Source organism: Hypomesus nipponensis, chromosome 12 (assembly GCF_054491055.1).
Source record: "Hypomesus nipponensis isolate SF chromosome 12, ASM5449105v1, whole genome shotgun sequence".
NCBI lineage: Eukaryota > Metazoa > Chordata > Actinopteri > Osmeriformes > Osmeridae > Hypomesus > Hypomesus nipponensis.
The window spans coordinates 2,443,843-2,462,258 of record NC_140372.1 but is presented as its reverse complement, the minus strand read 5'-3'; the positions used below and the strand labels follow the sequence as shown (position 1 = coordinate 2,462,258).

The following is an 18,416-nucleotide window of genomic DNA, read 5'->3' as shown; positions in this document are numbered from 1 at the left end:
AAGGATGCACAAAAAATACACAAATACAAACACGTTCTACTATTTAATCCCGGTTCGAGCTCATCCGTGTTCACTATTTATTAATACTGCCTTTTCAGTCCCAACTAGTCAAACAAAGACGACGTGATGGAACCCGTGTGTACGTGGTAGCCGCTGCAAGAAATACATTCTCAATGTAATAGTTGGGAAAAGTTTTGTTGTTCATATAAACAATCATGCTGGACTTTGCCATTTTTGCCGTTACCTTTGTTATAATTTTAGTTGGGGCGGTTTTGTATCTATATCCGGTAAGTATTTTAAGTAGCGTATTAACTTATGTAAACAATCACAGATGCACAGTTTCAGACAACAGCATGCTAGCTGGTTGAGGTATAACGTGGTCCCGGTTCTTGGGACACCACCGGATAGAAAATCAGGAAATGACGTACTCGAATGAAGAGAGTTCGTGTAACTTCGGTTCTTTATCAGGAAATGACGTTCCCATATGAAGAGAGTTCGTGTAACTTCGGCTCTTTAAATCGATTTTCATTGGTTTGAGCGTTTCCATGGCATTCAGAAATACAACCGCGCAAATCGAAATATTTCTGAAATGCAGGAGCCGGCATCAAACAAAACAGGTACTTTAAGTAGCAACTTTTGTCAAAATATGTGTATTTTATTACTAGAATTTGGTCGCTTTTGAAGTCAGAAGTTGTTTGCAAAGTAATTTGTTTGCGAGTTTTTAATTAATGACTGATAAGGCCGTCAGAGTTCTCCTTGATGCTAGCTAACGTTGTTAGTTATTGGGTTGATGCTAACGTTGTTAGTCACTTTTTTGCATTCAGATACATGTAGGAACATCTATCTGTATTACATGCTTAGACATATCCAATGTTTATCAGTGTTTATTATGACCAGACCATCCTCAAATCTCAAAGCAGAACAGCTATTTATCAGCCTGCCTTTCAGGTCCACAACCCCTGGTACCCTGAGTGTGCTTTCTGCCTACCAACCAGTACCCAGTAGGGGTACTAGTAACCCCTACCTCCTGCTCTGCATCCAGCGCTGGGCCCAGCCTCCTGCTCTACATCCAGCGCTGGTCCCAGCCTCCTGCTCTGTATCCAGCGCTGGTCCCAGCCTCCTATCCCTACCCCCTGCTCTGTATCCAGCACTGGTCCAGCCTCCTAGCCCTACCCCCTGCTCTGCATCCAGCGCTGGGCCCAGCCTCCTGCTCTACATCCAGTGCTGGTCCCAGCTTCCTACCCCCTGCTTTGCATCATGCGGTGGTCCCAACCCCCTTGCTCTGTATCCAGCGCTGGTCCCAGCCTCGTAGCCCTACCCCCTGCTCTGTATCCAGCACTGGTCCCACCCTCCTGCTCTGCATCCTGTGCTGGTCCAGCTTCCTACCCCCTGCTTTGCATCATGCGGTGGTCCCAACCCCCTTGCTCTGTATCCAGCGCTGGTCCCAGCCTCATAGCCCTACCCCCTGCTCTGTATCCAGCACTGGTCCCACCCTCCTGCTCTGCATCCTGTGCTGGTCCAGCTTCCTACCCCCTGCTTTGCATCATGCGGTGGTCCCAACCCCCTTGCTCTGTATCCAGCGCTGGTCCCAGCCTCATAGCCCTACCCCCTGCTCTGTATCCAGCACTGGTCCCACCCTCCTGCTCTGCATCCTGTGCTGGTCCAGCTTCCTACCCCCTGCTTTGCATCATGCGGTGGTCCCAACCCCCTTGCTCTGTATCCAGCATTGGGCCCAGCCTCCTACCCCTAACAGCGCTGGTCCCAGCGTCCTGCTCTGCATCCAGTGCTGGTCCCACCCTCCTGCTCTAGATCCAGCGCTGGTCCCAGCCTCCTACCCCTACCTCCTGCTCTGCATCCAGCACTGATCCCTACCTTCCCCTCCCGCTTTTAAGCATTTTATGTTGAATGTCATGCTGGTTTCAATAAATGTTGATGCCTGATTGAAATATTGTGCTTAGTTACTCTTGAAACTTTCATATTTCCCTCTCAGTCCAGGATCTTGAGGATCAGGCAACCCAGGAGGGTGATCTGAGTCCAGAAGAGTGTCAGGAGGATGTTCTTGCGTCAGGGCAGCAGGTATACTAAATGATGATTGTACAAATTAAATTTAACTGATGTTAGTATTTATAAGTTATATTATTTTGTATCTTTATTACGTAAGTATGCTTCTGGCCTATAAAGCATAAGCAGCTTAATATCGATGTATCCCCTCACCATGTACCCATTAAGTATGTCATAATATCTCTAATGCTGCACAAATCCTTCTCTGTCCCCAAGAAGCAGCCAAAGTTTCGTCCTAGAAACGAGAGGCAGAAGGAACGCAGGTTCCATCTCACACGTTGGCTGTCCATTGAAAAGAAGGTAATACTATGTATCTTTTGTGTTTGTCTATGCAGTGTATCAGTATCTCACTTATTCATGGACACTAACACTTGTATGCATGAGGTGAACCATAAAAATGATATTCGTCCATATAGAAAAGGTAGAATGAGCCTCTTAAAGCGATACAAATTATCTAATGATTTTCTGAACAGATAAATGCATGGTGTAGGGAGAGTGAGGAGCGTTTCGGGCATTCACCTCTGGTGAATGCCACTTGGGTTAATTTCCCCTCTAAGGGAATTGAACCCATATGGAGGCATTCAGGTATTTTGGTAGAAAATAAGAAACAATTTACATGAAAGGGAACATGGCCTTACTACTGTTTTACTCCAATATTATGTTACTGTACGAAAGTACATGCCCTTGTTACTAAACAGTAATTGCCTTCATGTGAAATGTTATTGTTCTTTTGCAGATGTTCATACTGCAATGTTCCATATAAACTCCTCAAAAACCATTTTGGTCGATTATTCCTCCCCTTCAATAATACCAATTGGTATTGTATTTTAAATTGTTAGAAAGCCTGATTAGTCACCTTACCAATTAGTTACAACTTGTAAGGATCGTGCATTTGTGGAATGAGCAACACAGCTAACCGTGTGGGTAGCGGACCAATTTTCTTTGCCAAAATCCCCTGCAATATTCTTCTGTTGGTATTCACTCTCATTTTGAGTTGCTTGGTGGATTGGATGATTGCACTCTCCCACAGGAATAATAAAGGAAAAAAACAACACATATTGGCAATTTTATTACACTTTATTCATTTGACACTGCCAGGGACCTCAGTAGCGTGTGGAAGATCCATATGCAGCCACAACAGCTTGGCACCTCCTCCTCATGCTGGTCACCAGCATGGTCACACACTACTGTGGGATGGCATCCCATCCCTCCAGCAGGATTTGTCGCAAGTCAGCCAACATGTTTGCGTTGGTCACTCTGGCACGTACAGCGTTCCAACGATATGAAATACAATACCAATTGGTTTTAATTGAAGGGTAGGAATAATCGACCGAAATAACGTTTCAGAACTTTTTTTGAGGAGTTTATTGAAGTGTTGTTCTGAGCATAAGCAATTCATTGACTGGGTGTTAAATACCTGTGATGCTGGAGAATATAAGCAGTTTCAGTGTTTTCAGCTTCACTTATCAACACAAAGGGCATTACATTTATTTGGCCGTAATTTGATCGCTTTACAGTTTTGTTACTATAGTTTAGGTATTAAAAAATGTTCTAATAATTTATCATATGATCAATAATACAGTGAGAGATTTGATCCCCTGCTGATTTTGTACATTTGCCCACTGACAAAGAAATGAGTCTGTAATTAGTCAAAAATTGTTATGGTATATTTTACATGTATTTGAACAGCGATAGACAGAATAACAAAAACATCAAGAAAAACGAATGTCAAAATTGTTAAAAAATGGTTAGCATTGTGGCAAAACGTACAAAATCAGCAGGGGATCAAATCATTTTTTCCCTCACTGTATATGTCAGAGTGTAACCTCATGGTTTTTTTTTGTATCCTGACACAGCTGCATTATAATGCATTTTTACTTTTGCACATGTTGTATATGCTTATTGTACTAACAATATGTAGAAGGTTTCATAAAAGGTGATATAAGGTATGTTTGAATATATGCAAAACCTGCTAAATAATCCCAAATTATTTCATTAGGTGCTGAGTGCCTGAAATCATTTTGGACCTGTGAAAGGAAGAGTGAACTGGTTATGGTGTTCAGGAATTCGAAAAGGATACGTGTGGCTGGTAATTATTAATTTATGAGACCAAAGAATAGATAAACAGACAATGGGCCTACTAGAATGCAACAGGTCATCTGTTTTAATAATGTGAGGTATTTGTTGTATTTTGTATCTCAGGTGGACGTTCCATCAACAAGGAAAGGGTTTATATTAACCCAGATATTGAAATAAGTTTCTTGCGCTGCCTTGTGGGGCAGCTTGTCAGACAACATGGTGATTTCCTACTATTATTATTTAAATTTTAAATTTGTGTATGTACCCGATACCTGATTAAACTTAACTGTTGTGTGTGATGATATAAATAATTCAAATTCATTTGACTTTTTGTTAGCCAAAGAAAACAATATCCATGGAGGTCCTTACATGGCCGGTTGCCCGCCACCGTGGTGGCCAGAGGACTTGCCCTTTTCCTCTCCAAACAGTGGTGTGTGTGTAGATCACAACTGAGGTTTTGCTGCTTCAAGCTAACTACAAATCCAATGTCCAGCATCATGTACTCCCCATATCACTCATGACTTACTACTTTTTCCCCCCACATTTCTAGGGGAAAACAGGGGCATGTTTACAGCATCCATACTACGAAAAATCATCTCCACATACAACAATTTGTACGGCTTGACTCCAGATGTTAGTATTCAATTACCAAAATATTTGTGTATCTATGCTCAATTTCATCAGTAAGCCATTGAGAGTTAAGACACTCATCTCTCGTGAAAAAATACACCTTTGTACCCTAAATTCACTCCACCTGCGCCCAAACACTAACGCATCATACCTGCCCTCAGAAAAGTACTTTTTTTATCTTACCCCCACTTTGAGTCTTGAACCACATATTATATCACACACACACAGCTCATTGTACAAACCTGAAGTTAAAGGTTAACTGTAATTTAGGTTCTAGCATTCCTATAGATACATCGGTGTACAGGCTTTAACATTATGAAGCAGGGTTGCAAGCCCCTGCAGTGTTTTTACACTATTTGTGTGGGTTTTTTCAGGTTGACAATGTAGAAATGGAGGTTGCCAGCTATCCAAATAGCTCTGAGGGAGTGCAGCCACTGTAAATTAACATGTAAATAAATGTGAATAAATATTGTATAAAATGAACTTGACTCATACTTAGTCTTTGGTTTTTGAGTAGCCTAGTTAATACAACAGTTATTGACACTTAGTTCCAATCTAGTAATTGGATTGGACAGGGTCATTCCATTCGTTACGATACACAGGGCCTAACGCTTTTGCGCCCACTTCAGGCGTATTTGTTTCGCAATTTGCGTATAAAAGCAAGGCGAGGTATGTACAAACATGCAGCAATGAGGTAAAAACGCAGACTGCCTGTCGCGGGAACTGAAAATGGCAAATTGCGCTTGTCCGTGTCATGCATATAGGGTCAGGGAAAAGTGGGAGTTTCCCATAAAGATATGGGAGGGGATGCGCAAAGTGCGCCTAATTGTGTATTCGGCGGTATGTACAAAAACCGCCTGTGAAAGTGCGCTTCTATTTTGCGTTGAAAATTATCCGCCTTTTAAAAGCAAGCGTAAACCAGGATGCGCAAATGCCTCCTGGTGAAATGGCAGCCGTAACCCGAGCAAGACGAAGACATATATAGGCCAAATGATTTTTGCCACAAGGATCACACTTTTTGAGTTGAGTGAACACGAAATCATTACACGTTACAGATTAAGCAGCCACACAATAGCACAGATACTGGAAGAATACATCGAATCTCCGACTCAGTGTTCACATTCCATTCCAGCAGTTGTTAAACTCCTCGCTACATTACAAATATTGGCATCAGGATCATGTCAAACAGTCATGCTGTTTTGACTTTGGTGGCTGATCCATGATAGAAAGAGAGAAGGACGCCCATTCAATTGCGCTTTTAAATGCTCGCAATGTACGGTAAAGTGGGTGGAGAAAGGCGTTGATTACCTGATGACCTGCAAGTTTCGTAAATACGACGTAAACTAAAGTTTCACAGCGTGCACAATCTGCGGGTTGGCCATGGCGCTAATAACGCTACGTCTGCGAATGAGGCCCACAGTGTTATCAGTGTAATGTAGACAAATGTCTTTATTTTTATGAACTTTATTTAGAAGAATTCCTGCATTAATGATACTCTACAAACTAATACATGGCAAGGCATGTCAAATTTAAATAATAGATACAAGAACAAGTCCGTCCGTCATTTGCCGCTTGTCCCGAGGCGTTCCCAGGCCAGCCAGGGACATAGTCCCTCCAGCGTGTCCTGGGTCTTCCCCGGGGCCTCTTCCCAGTTGGACATGCCCAGAACACCTCACCAGGAAGGCGTCCAGTAGGCATCCTCATCAGATGCCCGAGCCACCTCAACTGGTTCCTCTCGACGCGGAGGAGAAGCGGTTCTACTCTCTTCCCAGATGATTGAGCTTCTCACCCTATCTCTATGGGAAAGCCCGGACACCCTGCGGAGAAAACTCATTTCGGCCGCTTGTATACGCGATCTCATTCGAGAACAAGTACATACAGTATAACATATGAGACAATATGAGACATCAGACAAAATAAAATGCTAAACATCCTCATAGGTAGCTACATCACAGACACATCAGATCCAAATTGTTAATCTGTACACATAAAATTAACCCAAATAAACCCTAAATTACATTTGCAGCAGAGCCAATAAAAATACAACCTTTAATCTCGATCAAAACACCATTGCAATTGAGAACTACCCAAAGTGAGTTACCGGACCTTAATTGGACTACAAATACGGGGTATTCACAATGCAATTGTATTGCGGGCATGATGGGACTTGTAGTTCTTTTTTTTAAAGCTATATTTTTCCATATCCTCATCAAATCGGACTTGTAAAGGAATGTTTAGGTTAATTAGACACCAATAAATGTCACACTTCTAGTCAACACTCACCAATGCAACTTCTACGTACATTGTATTATATTATCTTTAAAAACTCAATTTCTGTTAATATTTATCATGTGTTTCCAACCAAATGCATTAAGGGTGTGATAATGGATCTTCTATCTGAATTTCAAAAAGATAAGAGCTTATATGTGACTACAAAGCAGGTTTTCAGTTAAAAACAATACCACTTCTAGGTGGCGCTATTGAGTCCCAATTCGGGCTAGGGGTTTGATATTGAAAGAGAGAGTTTAACTAACCCCTGTTTTTTACTGTACAAAGACATGAATCTGCACCTTGAAAGGAACTCTTAACCCTAACCCTAATTTTTGGCCAAAATGGCATGCTTGAGTGTGGGTATTAGACACATTTGCAGGAGGAAATCTGTCAGTGTCAGTAGAATATTACAATACGATATAACAATTCATATCTGTGATGATAACATGATGACACAAAATAGATTCATTCAATCATTTGAATATAGGCTATGAGTGCTGTAATCTCGGATTATGGATGTAATTACTAGTCAATCCACAAAAACACATTGACATAAAGTTCGATACCACTGTCACTGCAGCGAACCTTTCTGTGGCAATCGGGTAGCGTGCGTCACCCGCTCATCATTACACCTGTGCCACAACCGATAAGACGGCCTTAAAAGGACGCGCAGATACGCACACTCACCCCGATTGTTGTATGATCAGTGCTGCTGCCGCCCTGCACCATCCCCTTCTCCCCCTTGCTGTTTGTATGTTATATCCATCAGGGGGATATTGCTCCCTGCCTCATATGTCGTGTATGCATGGTAGCATCGAGGAGTCATTCCCTTAGATCAGGGGTTCTCAACGTTTTGGAACTAAAGCCCCCCCAAGTCTTCCACATCATGTGTCAAGGCGGCATCAGTCAACTGAGGATATTCAGTAATCACACTCAACCAAAACGAAGGCAGAGCAAGAGCTAAAGAGGTGTCGCAATCTGGTGTCACTCTTTAATTTGACTAACTGCTCCTCCATGGCAACTTAAATGTATTTTCATGAAGAACACCGAGTAGCCTACATAAAATATTATTGTATTCTTTTCTTGTAAAGTAAACCAATGGCGCCGCCGTAATGATCTCTCCGCGCCCCCCTGTTGAAAACCACTGCCTTAGATCATGCATTCTGCCAAAGTCAAACCATTTCCATGTCATGGTATCAATAAACGCTCAAATCTAATAGGCCTACGTGATTGTCTTTAATGAAATGCATCCATGTCTCACCTATTTCTAAGCCTATACATATGTGTGCAAGGTGTACTTATGCATAGGCTATCTGTATTTGAACGCCATAAAGATTATTGGCTTATAATATGGGAAAGGATTTTAAAATGATATATCCTTCCAGATTGATAGGGGGGTTTATAGGAAACACAGATACATTTGTTTAATTTGTTTATGTAACAGGGCCAATGAAACAAGTTGATTAAACAAACACTTAAAATGGGAAAATAAACAATACAGATGGAAAAATGACTTTTGACATATTGTGGTTGAGTTGGCTGCCGATATCTTTTGGTTGATGGTCTTGGGTGTATTGCTCCAAGTCATTACATACCTTTAAAGTGAAGAAGGGATAGATAATAAAAGTAGATAACAAATTAATAAAAAGATAAAAGTATAAAACTATATATCATTGAATTGTAGTCTGAATGGGCGCATGCTTGCAGTCTTCATCTCCACACACACGTTGCATAATACATGTTTACCTCAAAGTTTCGTAATGACTTTGCATGATCTGTGCCACAGGAAGAGCATCAGATGCCTGATGAAGTTCTCCCTGTTCATGTAGGACAGTTGTCCTTTCATCTTCTTCAAGAGCGAGTTATTCTGCTCTGCCACCTGAGAATTTATTTTCTGGAACTGAGGATAGCTGTCCAGATTGTATCCAATGTTACACCCTTAAATAATTAAAAAACACAACAGTTTCATTGACTCGCATTTGCAATATAAAAAGGCAAGTACCCGGAATAAAAAGCACTGCAAATCACCTGAGTGGTTGCGCCAGTGCAAACGATCCACAAGAAACCAAGTCTCTCTAAAAAAACCTGGGTCCCTCCGCAAGCAGTAGGTTTGCAGCTGACAGGCGTTGTCATATATGACTGTCTTGGGGCCTAAATGGGGTGCACACAGATGATTACGGACAACAAATTCACAGATAATTAGTCACACCAATGCTAAGCAAAACCTGAACTTACATTGTCGAAAACGTGTCCGGAGTATGGTAAACGGCACGTTCACCGACTCCACTTGCTCCATTATTGAAAACCCAAGACAAACACCTGAAGTACAAAAAACATTCCATTGTGTAACAAAACAGTAAAACAAAACCTCAATAACCTTACCAGCAGTATTCATTAATTTCAATAGTGTAATGTCAATGTTCAAGTAAAGTAACCTCACCATGTGTGCAGAACAGGGTGAATATGCCAGGGATCAGGTTAGGGTGTCTGCCTGCTGTCTTCCTACAGTCACTGGCCTCTTTTTTACACTTGTCTGTAGTGTACAAGCCTCTGTCTCTCACAGGAGGCAGATTTGGGAAGTAATGCCCAGGATCCTCTGGGGAAGTTAGGGGTGTCGAGACCGGAGGTGTGGACACTGTTTCCAGTGCCTTTTTATAGAGGCACTGAAAGATGGGTACCACCTCCTGAGGAAAAGTCCCTTCCATCCCAACCAAGCTAAAAAACAAAGGGCATTCCTTGGCAAGTTTCCCTAAAAGTGCTGGTTGCCGCTCGATCTGGCTGTACTTCAATCCCTCCATCTCTGACATCAACTCCCCGAGTTCTCTACTGGGATGTAGCAGAGCACAGGCAGGGGAGTTCTTGCTGACTTGTGTTAAGAGAGGGCGGTAGGGCTCACTTGCGTGTGTGGGTGAAGTCAGGGCCAACTTCTGCAAAAGGGGCAGGAGGAATGGGGCGCTTTTGGCACTCTGTGACATCATTTCCCTGTGTTCTCCAGGGAGGAGCCCGTCTGCACTGTAGCGCTGCAGCAGCTTACGGAGGTCTGGCTCAGGAATCAAAGTTCGCGTTCTGTGACTGGTAAATTGAATGAAGGAGAAACAAATTTAGAAAGGTCATAATAACATAAGGCCTTAATCATTTAAATGTAAAAATTATAGAGGTAACATTGGCGTGCACACACACTGAGACACACAATGATTAAAACAAGAAAATCACAGACTTATCTTCCACTGTTCATTACAGTTTGGCCAGGAACAAGCCTTTCTTTGAGGCCATACCGCTGCTGATACCCCAAAGAGGTGCCATCCATAACAACCTCACTATTGAGACAATGTACACATACATCACATACTTAATTACAAGCTCCAAACATTGTTGTGATATTCAGCCATGGAAAAAATTTAAAGACCACTCCAAAGTCCACAATCAATGTTAAGTGGTCTCTTAATTATTTTCATGGCTGTATATCCAGACCATTTGCAACTTTGTTACAGAACTAACTTGAAGTTATCTTGGCAGATGGGACATTTGAATCCCCAGCTAAAGTCTGCAGACAGAAGCTGCAAAAAGGCTATGACTGCATCCCTCAACTTGCGGTAGGACATCTGGAGAGAGTCCTGTGTCCCTGCATCTCGCAGATGAGTGTTGTACACTTCTAAGAAGTTGTACATTGTTGTGCTGTAACAGATAAAGAACAAACATGTTGAGCACCAAAGGTTTGATAATAATCTGTGTTTCTACACATAATTACATATCATATTTAGTTAACTTGCCTTGAATTTAGGAAATGATAAACATAGTCCCTGAGGACTTCATGGTGCACCATGTATGTGCCCATGTTTAGAATGAAATCACATCCACCATCATAGTTATGAGTTTTGGGACACATTGTGCATGTGAGTTGGTGGCCTTTGGAAAAAACAAACACATTGTAATTGCATTCCATGTACAAAACCAATCATCATGTCAGAAATAAACCTTTGGAAAATCTTAATAGTTCTAGAAAATTCTCAGTGAATACCTTTCACTTTGTACACATGGCATCTGGTGTACAAATGTGTATCTTTCTGAGGGGTCAATGATAATGGCCTGCCACAGTCACATTGTTCCTTGGGGGTGGGATACAGGAGGAACACTCCATCCTTCTCTTTGTGAAGATTAGGAACAGCAGTCCCATAACGAACCTGGAACAGAAATTGAGTCAGAATCGGATCATATACAGAGGGGAAAAATACCTAGACCTTTTACAAAACTACATGGTCAACAAACACATACCCTATCTGGTAAAGGAATGTGAAAGAGGACTGGTTCTGTGGAAACAGCCTCTTTCACAGTGTCAGGGTATAGAGACCCCTCTTTCATTGCCTCCTTAATCCCTAACGATAAAAGGTGTGCTTCATCGTTGAGGATGTCCTGCAGGATTTGCACGTGGCAGCAGTTCCTCTGGTGCAAACGGCACGTCTGACACCTCATTGCGCCAGCACTCACTTTGATGATTGCATATCCATCTTTTTCAACAACAAAGTAACTGCCGGCAAACGGAATACGTTTGACATTGCTGTTCTACAGTGAGAAAGAACAATTGGTGACATGAAGTTACCTACTGTATGGCACGACTATTACCAATTACTGTCACCATTACCTCTGTTGTTCCATTAGTAGCATAACTGTGCTCTGAGAAGAAAATAAATAGTACAGTAAACAACCACTGTTGCCTCCGTAACAACATTGGTCCAAATAACGCAGCTGTTTAAACAAAATGTTGTGATGCTTTGGCTATATTTTAGAGGCATGGAGTAGAGAAGTGAATAATTACCCATTTCACTGGGACTATCCGGGACATCCTCAATACTGGGCAAAACCCCATTAAATGCCTTGATGTGGAGACAGTCCACCCAGGCCAACTCTGTCATGGTCGAGATAACAGATATATTTGTAAAAGGGGAGTTTACATACTGGACATTCATTAACATATTAAGTACAATATAAACGTAATACCATCAAAGGATGTGTCCACGTGTGTAGACAGTGCCAAGATGTGCCTGGCATGGTGGTCATTGCATGAACACATATATATCCACCTGCAGCCCTCTGGAAACTGCATGGCTCTTCTAGTGATTATGGCAAAATCATCATTCTGCCAATTCAAGAAAAGATAAGAATATAATCACATGCTTCATCACAGACATTCAAAGACACTTGCCGTCAAATAGATTATAAAGTATAAAGTGGGCAAAAAAAATGACTCACATTAAGACGCTTGGTGGAATGGTTGAATGTGTTGATGATGAACACTTTACCCTCCTCATCTACCAACATAACGTTTTCTGTTTCCAACAGAAGGCAGATGTATTTGTCTAGATCGCTAGACAGTGGTACCTGGGATGGAATACATAGATATGCTTCAATCCTCTACAGGTAGGTAAACAGAGATACCGAATCTTTAATTCACAATTATCCACTGGCCAAAAGGTAAACATTGAATCCTATGAAATTGTCAATATTTTCACAAATAACTGTCTTACCCTGTTCTCATGAATGGTGGAATTGGCATCAACACCAGCACCAGCACCAGCACCAGCATCTATACCAGCACCAGAATCAGCACCAACACCAGCATATATACCAGCATCGACACCAACACCAGCACCAGCATCTATACCAGCACCAACACCAGCATCAACACCAGCACCAGCATCTATACCAGCACCAATACTAGCACCAGCATCAACGCCCGCATCAACACCAACGCCCGCATCAACACCAACACCGGTATTCACGGATTTCTTCTTGTGGTCCTTAAAGCAACACAAATAGGACAACGTGGATAAGCGATCCTTCTTTCTGAAGTAAAACTGTAAAACATTACTAAACTAACAAAAGATTGGTATTTACAGATTTACGTCTCAGTAGTCCAGGGATACGTTTAACATCATACTTGACGTTGGAAACTTGCCCAGGGAGATCCTGACTTAGGGCCTCGAAGGCCCGTCTTTTTTTAGATGGTCCTTAAATACAAAACAAACAATAATCAGTTACTTACACAAACATACACAAACATTTCACGATAATAATAACAACATATAATGAGGTTAGTGGCTGGGTGCAGTGCAGGGGTTAGTGGCCAGAGGCCACTAAGGCCTAGGGGTAGGGGTAGGAGGCTGGGACCAGCGCTGGATGAAGAGCAGGAGGGTGGGACCAGTGCTGGATGCAGAGTAAGAAGCTGGGCCCAGCGCTGGATACAGAGCAAGGGGGTTGGGACCACCGCATGATGCAAAGCAGGGGGTAGGAAGCTGGGACCAGCACTGGATGCAGAGCAGGAGGGTGGGACCAGTGCTGGATACAGAGCAGGGGGTAGGGGCAGGAGGGTGGGACCAGTGCTGGATACAGAGCAGGGGGTAGGGGCAGGAGGGTGGGACCAGTGCTGGATACAGAGCAGGGGGTAGGGGTAGAAGGCTGGGACCAGCGCTGGATACAGAGCAGGGGGTAGGGCTACGAGGCTGGGACCAGCGCTGGATACAGAGCAAGGGGGTTGGAACCACCGCATGATGCAAAGCAGGGGGTAGGGCTAGGAGGCTGGACCAGTGCTGGATACAGAGCAGGAGGCTGGGACCAGCGCTGGATGTAGAGCAGGAGGCTGGGCCCAGCGCTGGATGCAGAGCAGGGGGTAGGGCTAGGAGGCTGGACCAGTGCTGGATACAGAGCAGGAGGCTGGGCCCAGCGCTGGATGCAGAGCAGGGGGTAGGGCTAGGAGGCTGGACCAGTGCTGGATACAGAGCAGGGGGTAGGGATAGGAGGCTGGGACCAGCGCTGGATGTAGAGCAGGAGGCTGGGCCCAGCGCTGGATGCAGAGCAGGAGGTAGGGGTTACTAGTACCCCTACTGGGTACTGGTTGGTAGGCAGAAAGCACACTCAGGGAAAGGCAGGCTGATAAATAGCTGTTCTGCTTTGAGATTTGAGGATGGTCTGGTCATAATAAACACTGATAAACATTGGATATGTCTAAGCATGTAATACAGATAGATGTTCCTACATGTATCTGAATGCAAAAAAGTGACTAACAACGTTAGCATCAACCCAATAACTAACAACGTTAGCTAGCATCAAGGAGAACTCTGACGGCCTTATCAGTCATTAATTAAAAACTCGCAAACAAATTACTTTGCAAACAACTTCTGACTTCAAAAGCGACCAAATTCTAGTAATAAAATACACATATTTTGACAAAAGTTGCTACTTAAAGTACCTGTTTTGTTTGATGCCGGCTCCTGCATTTCAGAAATATTTCGATTTGCGCGGTTGTATTTCTGAATGCCATGGAAACGCTCAAACCAATGAAAATCGATTTAAAGAGCCGAAGTTACACGAACTCTCTTCATATGGGAACGTCATTTCCTGATAAAGAACCGAAGTTACACGAACTCTCTTCATTCGAGTACGTCATTTCCTGATTTTCTATCCGGTGGTGTCCCAAGAACCGGGACCACGTTATACCTCAGCTGGTTAGCTAGTTTGGCCTCTGTCTTGCGCTGTCTGCGAGTGTATGGTTGGCGAGTGTATGGTTGGCAAGAGCTAGTATGTTAGCTGTACTAACACTTGTTGCCATTTGCTACTATAAAATAGTCAGCCATAGTCAGCAAATATAAATAGCCATAGCATGCCAGTATACTTTCTCCCCACTTCAGTTCTGTCAGTGTGTTGAGGGTTGTAGTAGGCTACGTGTCAAGCAATCAGACATGTCCCAAATGCTTCTGCCAAATTTGACAAGAGAATGCTGCAACGCAAGACTTGGTCTGAGATATTAAGTTAAATAAGCCAGACAAGCAGCATTACTTTGTAAACTTGATCAATAGAGCATTCTTTCTTCCCGCAGTCGTCAAGACGTGTGTCTGGAATACCGGGTCTCAGCCCAACAGAGGAAAAGTAAGCATCAAAGCTGTCACTATGTACCACCATCATATCGTTGGTGAAATCAAATAAAGATATGTGTATAGCACCTTTTACCATTCGAATTTGACCATCCTGAATCTAGTTATATTTGAAAATCTGAAGCTTGAATTTTTGGATCAAAATCATTTTTGTTTAAAATTCAAAATATTATGTCACAGATTTGCTTCCATGGCTTTGGAGTTACAGAGAAGACCAGGAGGGAAAAAACTCCCTAAAATCTCGAAGAACTAGTCTAGTATAAATCATTTTACTTTTCCCCCATAGGGATGGGAACCTCCAAGATATTGTAAACAGAGGCAGTCTACATGAGTTCCTGGACAGTCTGCATGACCAGTTTGGCCCTGTGGCCTCATTCTGGTTCGGAGGTCGTCCTGTGGTCAGTTTGGCAGCAGTGGACCAGCTCAGGCAGCACATTAACCCAAACAGGACCAGTAAGTACGGGAGAAAGATGTCAAACTTTTTTCTCACTCATCATATATGCGTTAAGTGTCTAGGATATTATGGACACAGACACGTTGATAGGAATACGACTTCACGTTGATCCTTGTGGTTGAAGATCTAGTAACTGGGTCTTTCATCTTCTCCCCACTCCAACCACACTTCCTCGGCTACCCCTGCCTGTAGCGGACACTTTTGAAACCATGCTGAAGTCGTTGCTGGGATACCAGTCAGGAGGTGGGGGGGCCAGTGAGGCCGTGCTACTGAAAAAGGTGTATGAGAACGCCATCAACCACACGTTGAAGAACAACTTCTCCACATTGCTCAAGGTTTGTGTTTCGGGCGGCGCTACAATATCTTTACTGTAGCTAGGCTACACGGTAGTTCATGTAGCCTGAATGTAAAGTGTTGCCGTGTTTTGTAAACCGCATCGCTGTTTGTCAGTCGAACGGCTGTTTGTCATTTAATCGGTTGTGTTTGTTCTCCCTCCAGCTGGTGGAGGAGTTAGTGGGGAAGTGGCAGTCGTTCCCTGAAGGGCAGCAGACCCCCCTCTGTGGTCACCTCCTGGGGCTGGCCATGAAGGCCATCCTTCCCCTCGCTCTGGGGGAGCGCTTCAGAGATGATGCCGAGGTCATCCACTTCCGCAAGAACCACGACGCAGTGAGCGATTTAATTATGGCACACACACACACACACACAAACAATTTTGAGGGTAATTCAAAAGAATTGTCCATGTCTGGCCTCAGGTCGTTTTTATCTAAGGCTGTTCGGTCCTCCAGGTGTGGTCTGAGATCGGTAAAGGATACTTGGATGGTTCCCTGGAGAGAAGCACCAGCAGGAGGGAACACTATCAGAGTGGTGAGAGAGGACCACAGTTTGGAGTTACACTTCGGAAGTTTAGGAAGTTTACTTTAAGTACAATGTGTTGTTTCTTTGGCTTCTTCCGCTCTGTGGATCATAAACTCAGAGCGTTGATATTGGTTTCAGTTTTCAGTTATATTTTCTACGTGTTGCTCATTGTGATTGTTTCACAGCACGAGCTGAAATGGAGTCTGTGCTTTTGTCCGTGGCCCGGGAGAGGAAGGTCCAGAGCAGCCAGGATGTGTTCATGGACAGCCTCCTCCAGTCTAGCCTCACAGACACACAGGTGCCCGGAAAGAAAAAGACATCTGAGATTTCAGTGTTGAATACATCCATTAATGTGCTCATTTAGCAGACGCTATCTTCCTAAGGGAGGAGGATTCAAACCTGTGACTTCTTGATATGCAGTCACAGGCTCTTACCACTGAACTATATGTGTACTTACCTTAACGTGGTCCTCATGTGGTTATTGTTCCAGATCATGGAGGACAGCATGGTGTTTAGTCTTGCTGGATGCGTCATCACCGCTAACTGTGAGTAATGATCCTACCATAGCCCAGTGTCCATTCCATGATCACATGGTGGTCATCAGGAATTAGTGAATGCTTTTTGATGTGTGGTCTCCATCTCTCTCACCCACAATGCCGTTTTCGGGGCATTTTCCCAGTGTGCATCTGGGCGGTCCATTTCCTGTCTGCCTCAGAGGAAATCCAGGACAAGTTGTATAATGAGTTTAATGAGGTGCTGGGATCTGAGCCGATTTGCCTGGAAAAGATTCCTCAACTCAGGTAACATTGATCATAAAAAAAAAAAAAAATATTTCATAATTTTGTTTATAGTGTGCCCTGCATTATGGAGTCAATCCCGGGGCAGTTGGTAGAGCCAAACACTGGAACTTTATCAGAGCATGTTTTCTGACCGTCGACATGGATGATGACATGGTACGTGTTGACGTTTTTTGTGTGAATTGGCAGGTACTGCCAGCAGGTTCTGAAAGAGACCGTGAGGACAGCCAAACTGACGCCCATAGCAGCTAGACTGCAGGAAGTGGAGGGGAAGGTGGATGAACATGTGATTCCTAAAGAGGTCAGTTCTGTGTGACTTTTCCCCTCCCAACACCTGGACAGGAGAAATATCCTGCGGGTGTACGGGTGTATGTGAAGCCCTCTGTGACATTGCTTGTAAAAAAAATAAAAAAAATAAAAAAGGGCTGTACAAATAAATTTGATTAGATTGGTAATATAAACATGTTGAATAAAACTTCGTTATTTTCAGACTCTTGTGATCTACGCTCTGGGAGTGGTTCTGAAAGATGCTGACACCTGGAGCATTCCGTACAGGTGTGTTTGTCTAAATATGTATAATTGTAAAATGTATAATTTTTGTTAGGCATGTGTATACTACGTGTGTCAATTGTTTTAAAGGCTCACTACTTCCTTAATAATCCAATCAGGTTCGACCCAGACCGGTTTAGCGATGAATCGACCGCGAAAAGCTTCTCTTTACTTGGGTTTTCTGGAAATCAAGCTTGTCCTGAGCTTAGGTAAGGACCGTCTTGCCAAGTCATGAGAGCTGAGGAATAATAAAGTCAGTTATGTCGAACGACTCCCCTTCTGCCTCCCCCGCAGGGTCGCCTACACCGTAGCAACTGTCTTCCTCAGCAGTTTGCTACGCCAACTGAAACTACACAGAGTCGGGGGCCAGTCGGCAGAGTCCAAGTTCGAACTAGTCACCACTCCTAAAGATGATATCTGGATAACTGTGACCAAGAGATGAAGGATCATTGTCTCAAATGTGACCCATGAAATCCACTGATACATGAGGAATGTAGTCAGAGGTTGATAAGCTTAAGTGTGCGATGTACTATTTGTCCACGGTTTAATGTGTGGGCCATGACTTGTGATATGGTAAATTAACCAACGCATTGATCAACTCAGTTAAAATGTTATAGGTTTATCTGCACACTATCGGACTTCTTGCACTAACATTCCAGATGGACTGCTGTTTTCAAACCGTTATTGAATATTGTCAATAGTATTTTCCTAACTATTCACTTGAACACCGCAGTCAAATTGAAAAGAAAAAATAATGCCATTAACTAAACATTGTATGGAATGTTTAATATTTAT

General features: G+C 43.2%; 3 protein-coding genes across 8 annotated transcripts; 2 read left to right on the top strand and 1 right to left on the bottom strand.

Annotated features, from left to right (window-relative positions):
• The first annotated feature begins 97 nt into the window (after positions 1–97).
• cyp20a1 (cytochrome P450, family 20, subfamily A, polypeptide 1) lies at positions 98–18,390 on the top strand. The gene is made up of 13 exons (XM_084667891.1): positions 98–287; positions 14,912–14,961; positions 15,253–15,419; positions 15,613–15,755; positions 15,919–16,086; positions 16,206–16,284; positions 16,461–16,573; positions 16,766–16,820; positions 16,955–17,075; positions 17,262–17,373; positions 17,563–17,627; positions 17,741–17,830; positions 17,916–18,390. Exons 1-13 carry the CDS (start codon positions 216–218, stop codon positions 18,061–18,063), a joined length of 1,383 nt encoding a protein of 460 aa, XP_084524017.1. The 5' UTR covers positions 98–215; the 3' UTR covers positions 18,064–18,390.
• On the top strand, positions 377–5,258 carry LOC146260650 (uncharacterized). 6 transcript variants are annotated; one of them, XM_084667894.1, is made up of 9 exons: positions 387–617; positions 1,991–2,076; positions 2,278–2,361; positions 2,535–2,646; positions 4,061–4,150; positions 4,264–4,359; positions 4,478–4,570; positions 4,691–4,773; positions 5,145–5,258. In XM_084667894.1, the coding sequence occupies exons 1-9, from the start codon at positions 590–592 to the stop codon at positions 5,208–5,210; spliced, it is 738 nt and encodes a 245-aa protein (XP_084524020.1). In that variant the 5' UTR covers positions 387–589; the 3' UTR covers positions 5,211–5,258. The 6 variants fall into 6 exon arrangements, 1 of the variants encoding a protein (XP_084524020.1); XR_014724745.1 differs by lacking the exon at positions 2,535–2,646 and having other exon boundaries at positions 378–617; positions 949–2,076; XR_014724748.1 differs by lacking the exon at positions 2,535–2,646 and having other exon boundaries at positions 391–617; positions 2,281–2,361.
• LOC146260649 (uncharacterized) lies at positions 8,461–14,432 on the bottom strand. The gene is made up of 17 exons (XM_084668341.1): positions 14,285–14,432; positions 12,934–13,046; positions 12,564–12,836; positions 12,289–12,417; positions 12,037–12,175; positions 11,855–11,944; positions 11,681–11,712; positions 11,314–11,601; positions 11,060–11,222; positions 10,812–10,947; positions 10,540–10,716; positions 10,263–10,358; positions 9,482–10,116; positions 9,277–9,360; positions 9,070–9,192; positions 8,788–8,979; positions 8,461–8,636 (listed from the first exon to the last, which is right to left on the bottom strand). The coding sequence occupies exons 1-16, from the start codon at positions 14,310–14,312 to the stop codon at positions 8,789–8,791; spliced, it is 2,697 nt and encodes an 898-aa protein (XP_084524467.1). The 5' UTR covers positions 14,313–14,432; the 3' UTR covers positions 8,461–8,636; position 8,788.
• Positions 18,391–18,416: the final 26 nt, after the last annotated feature.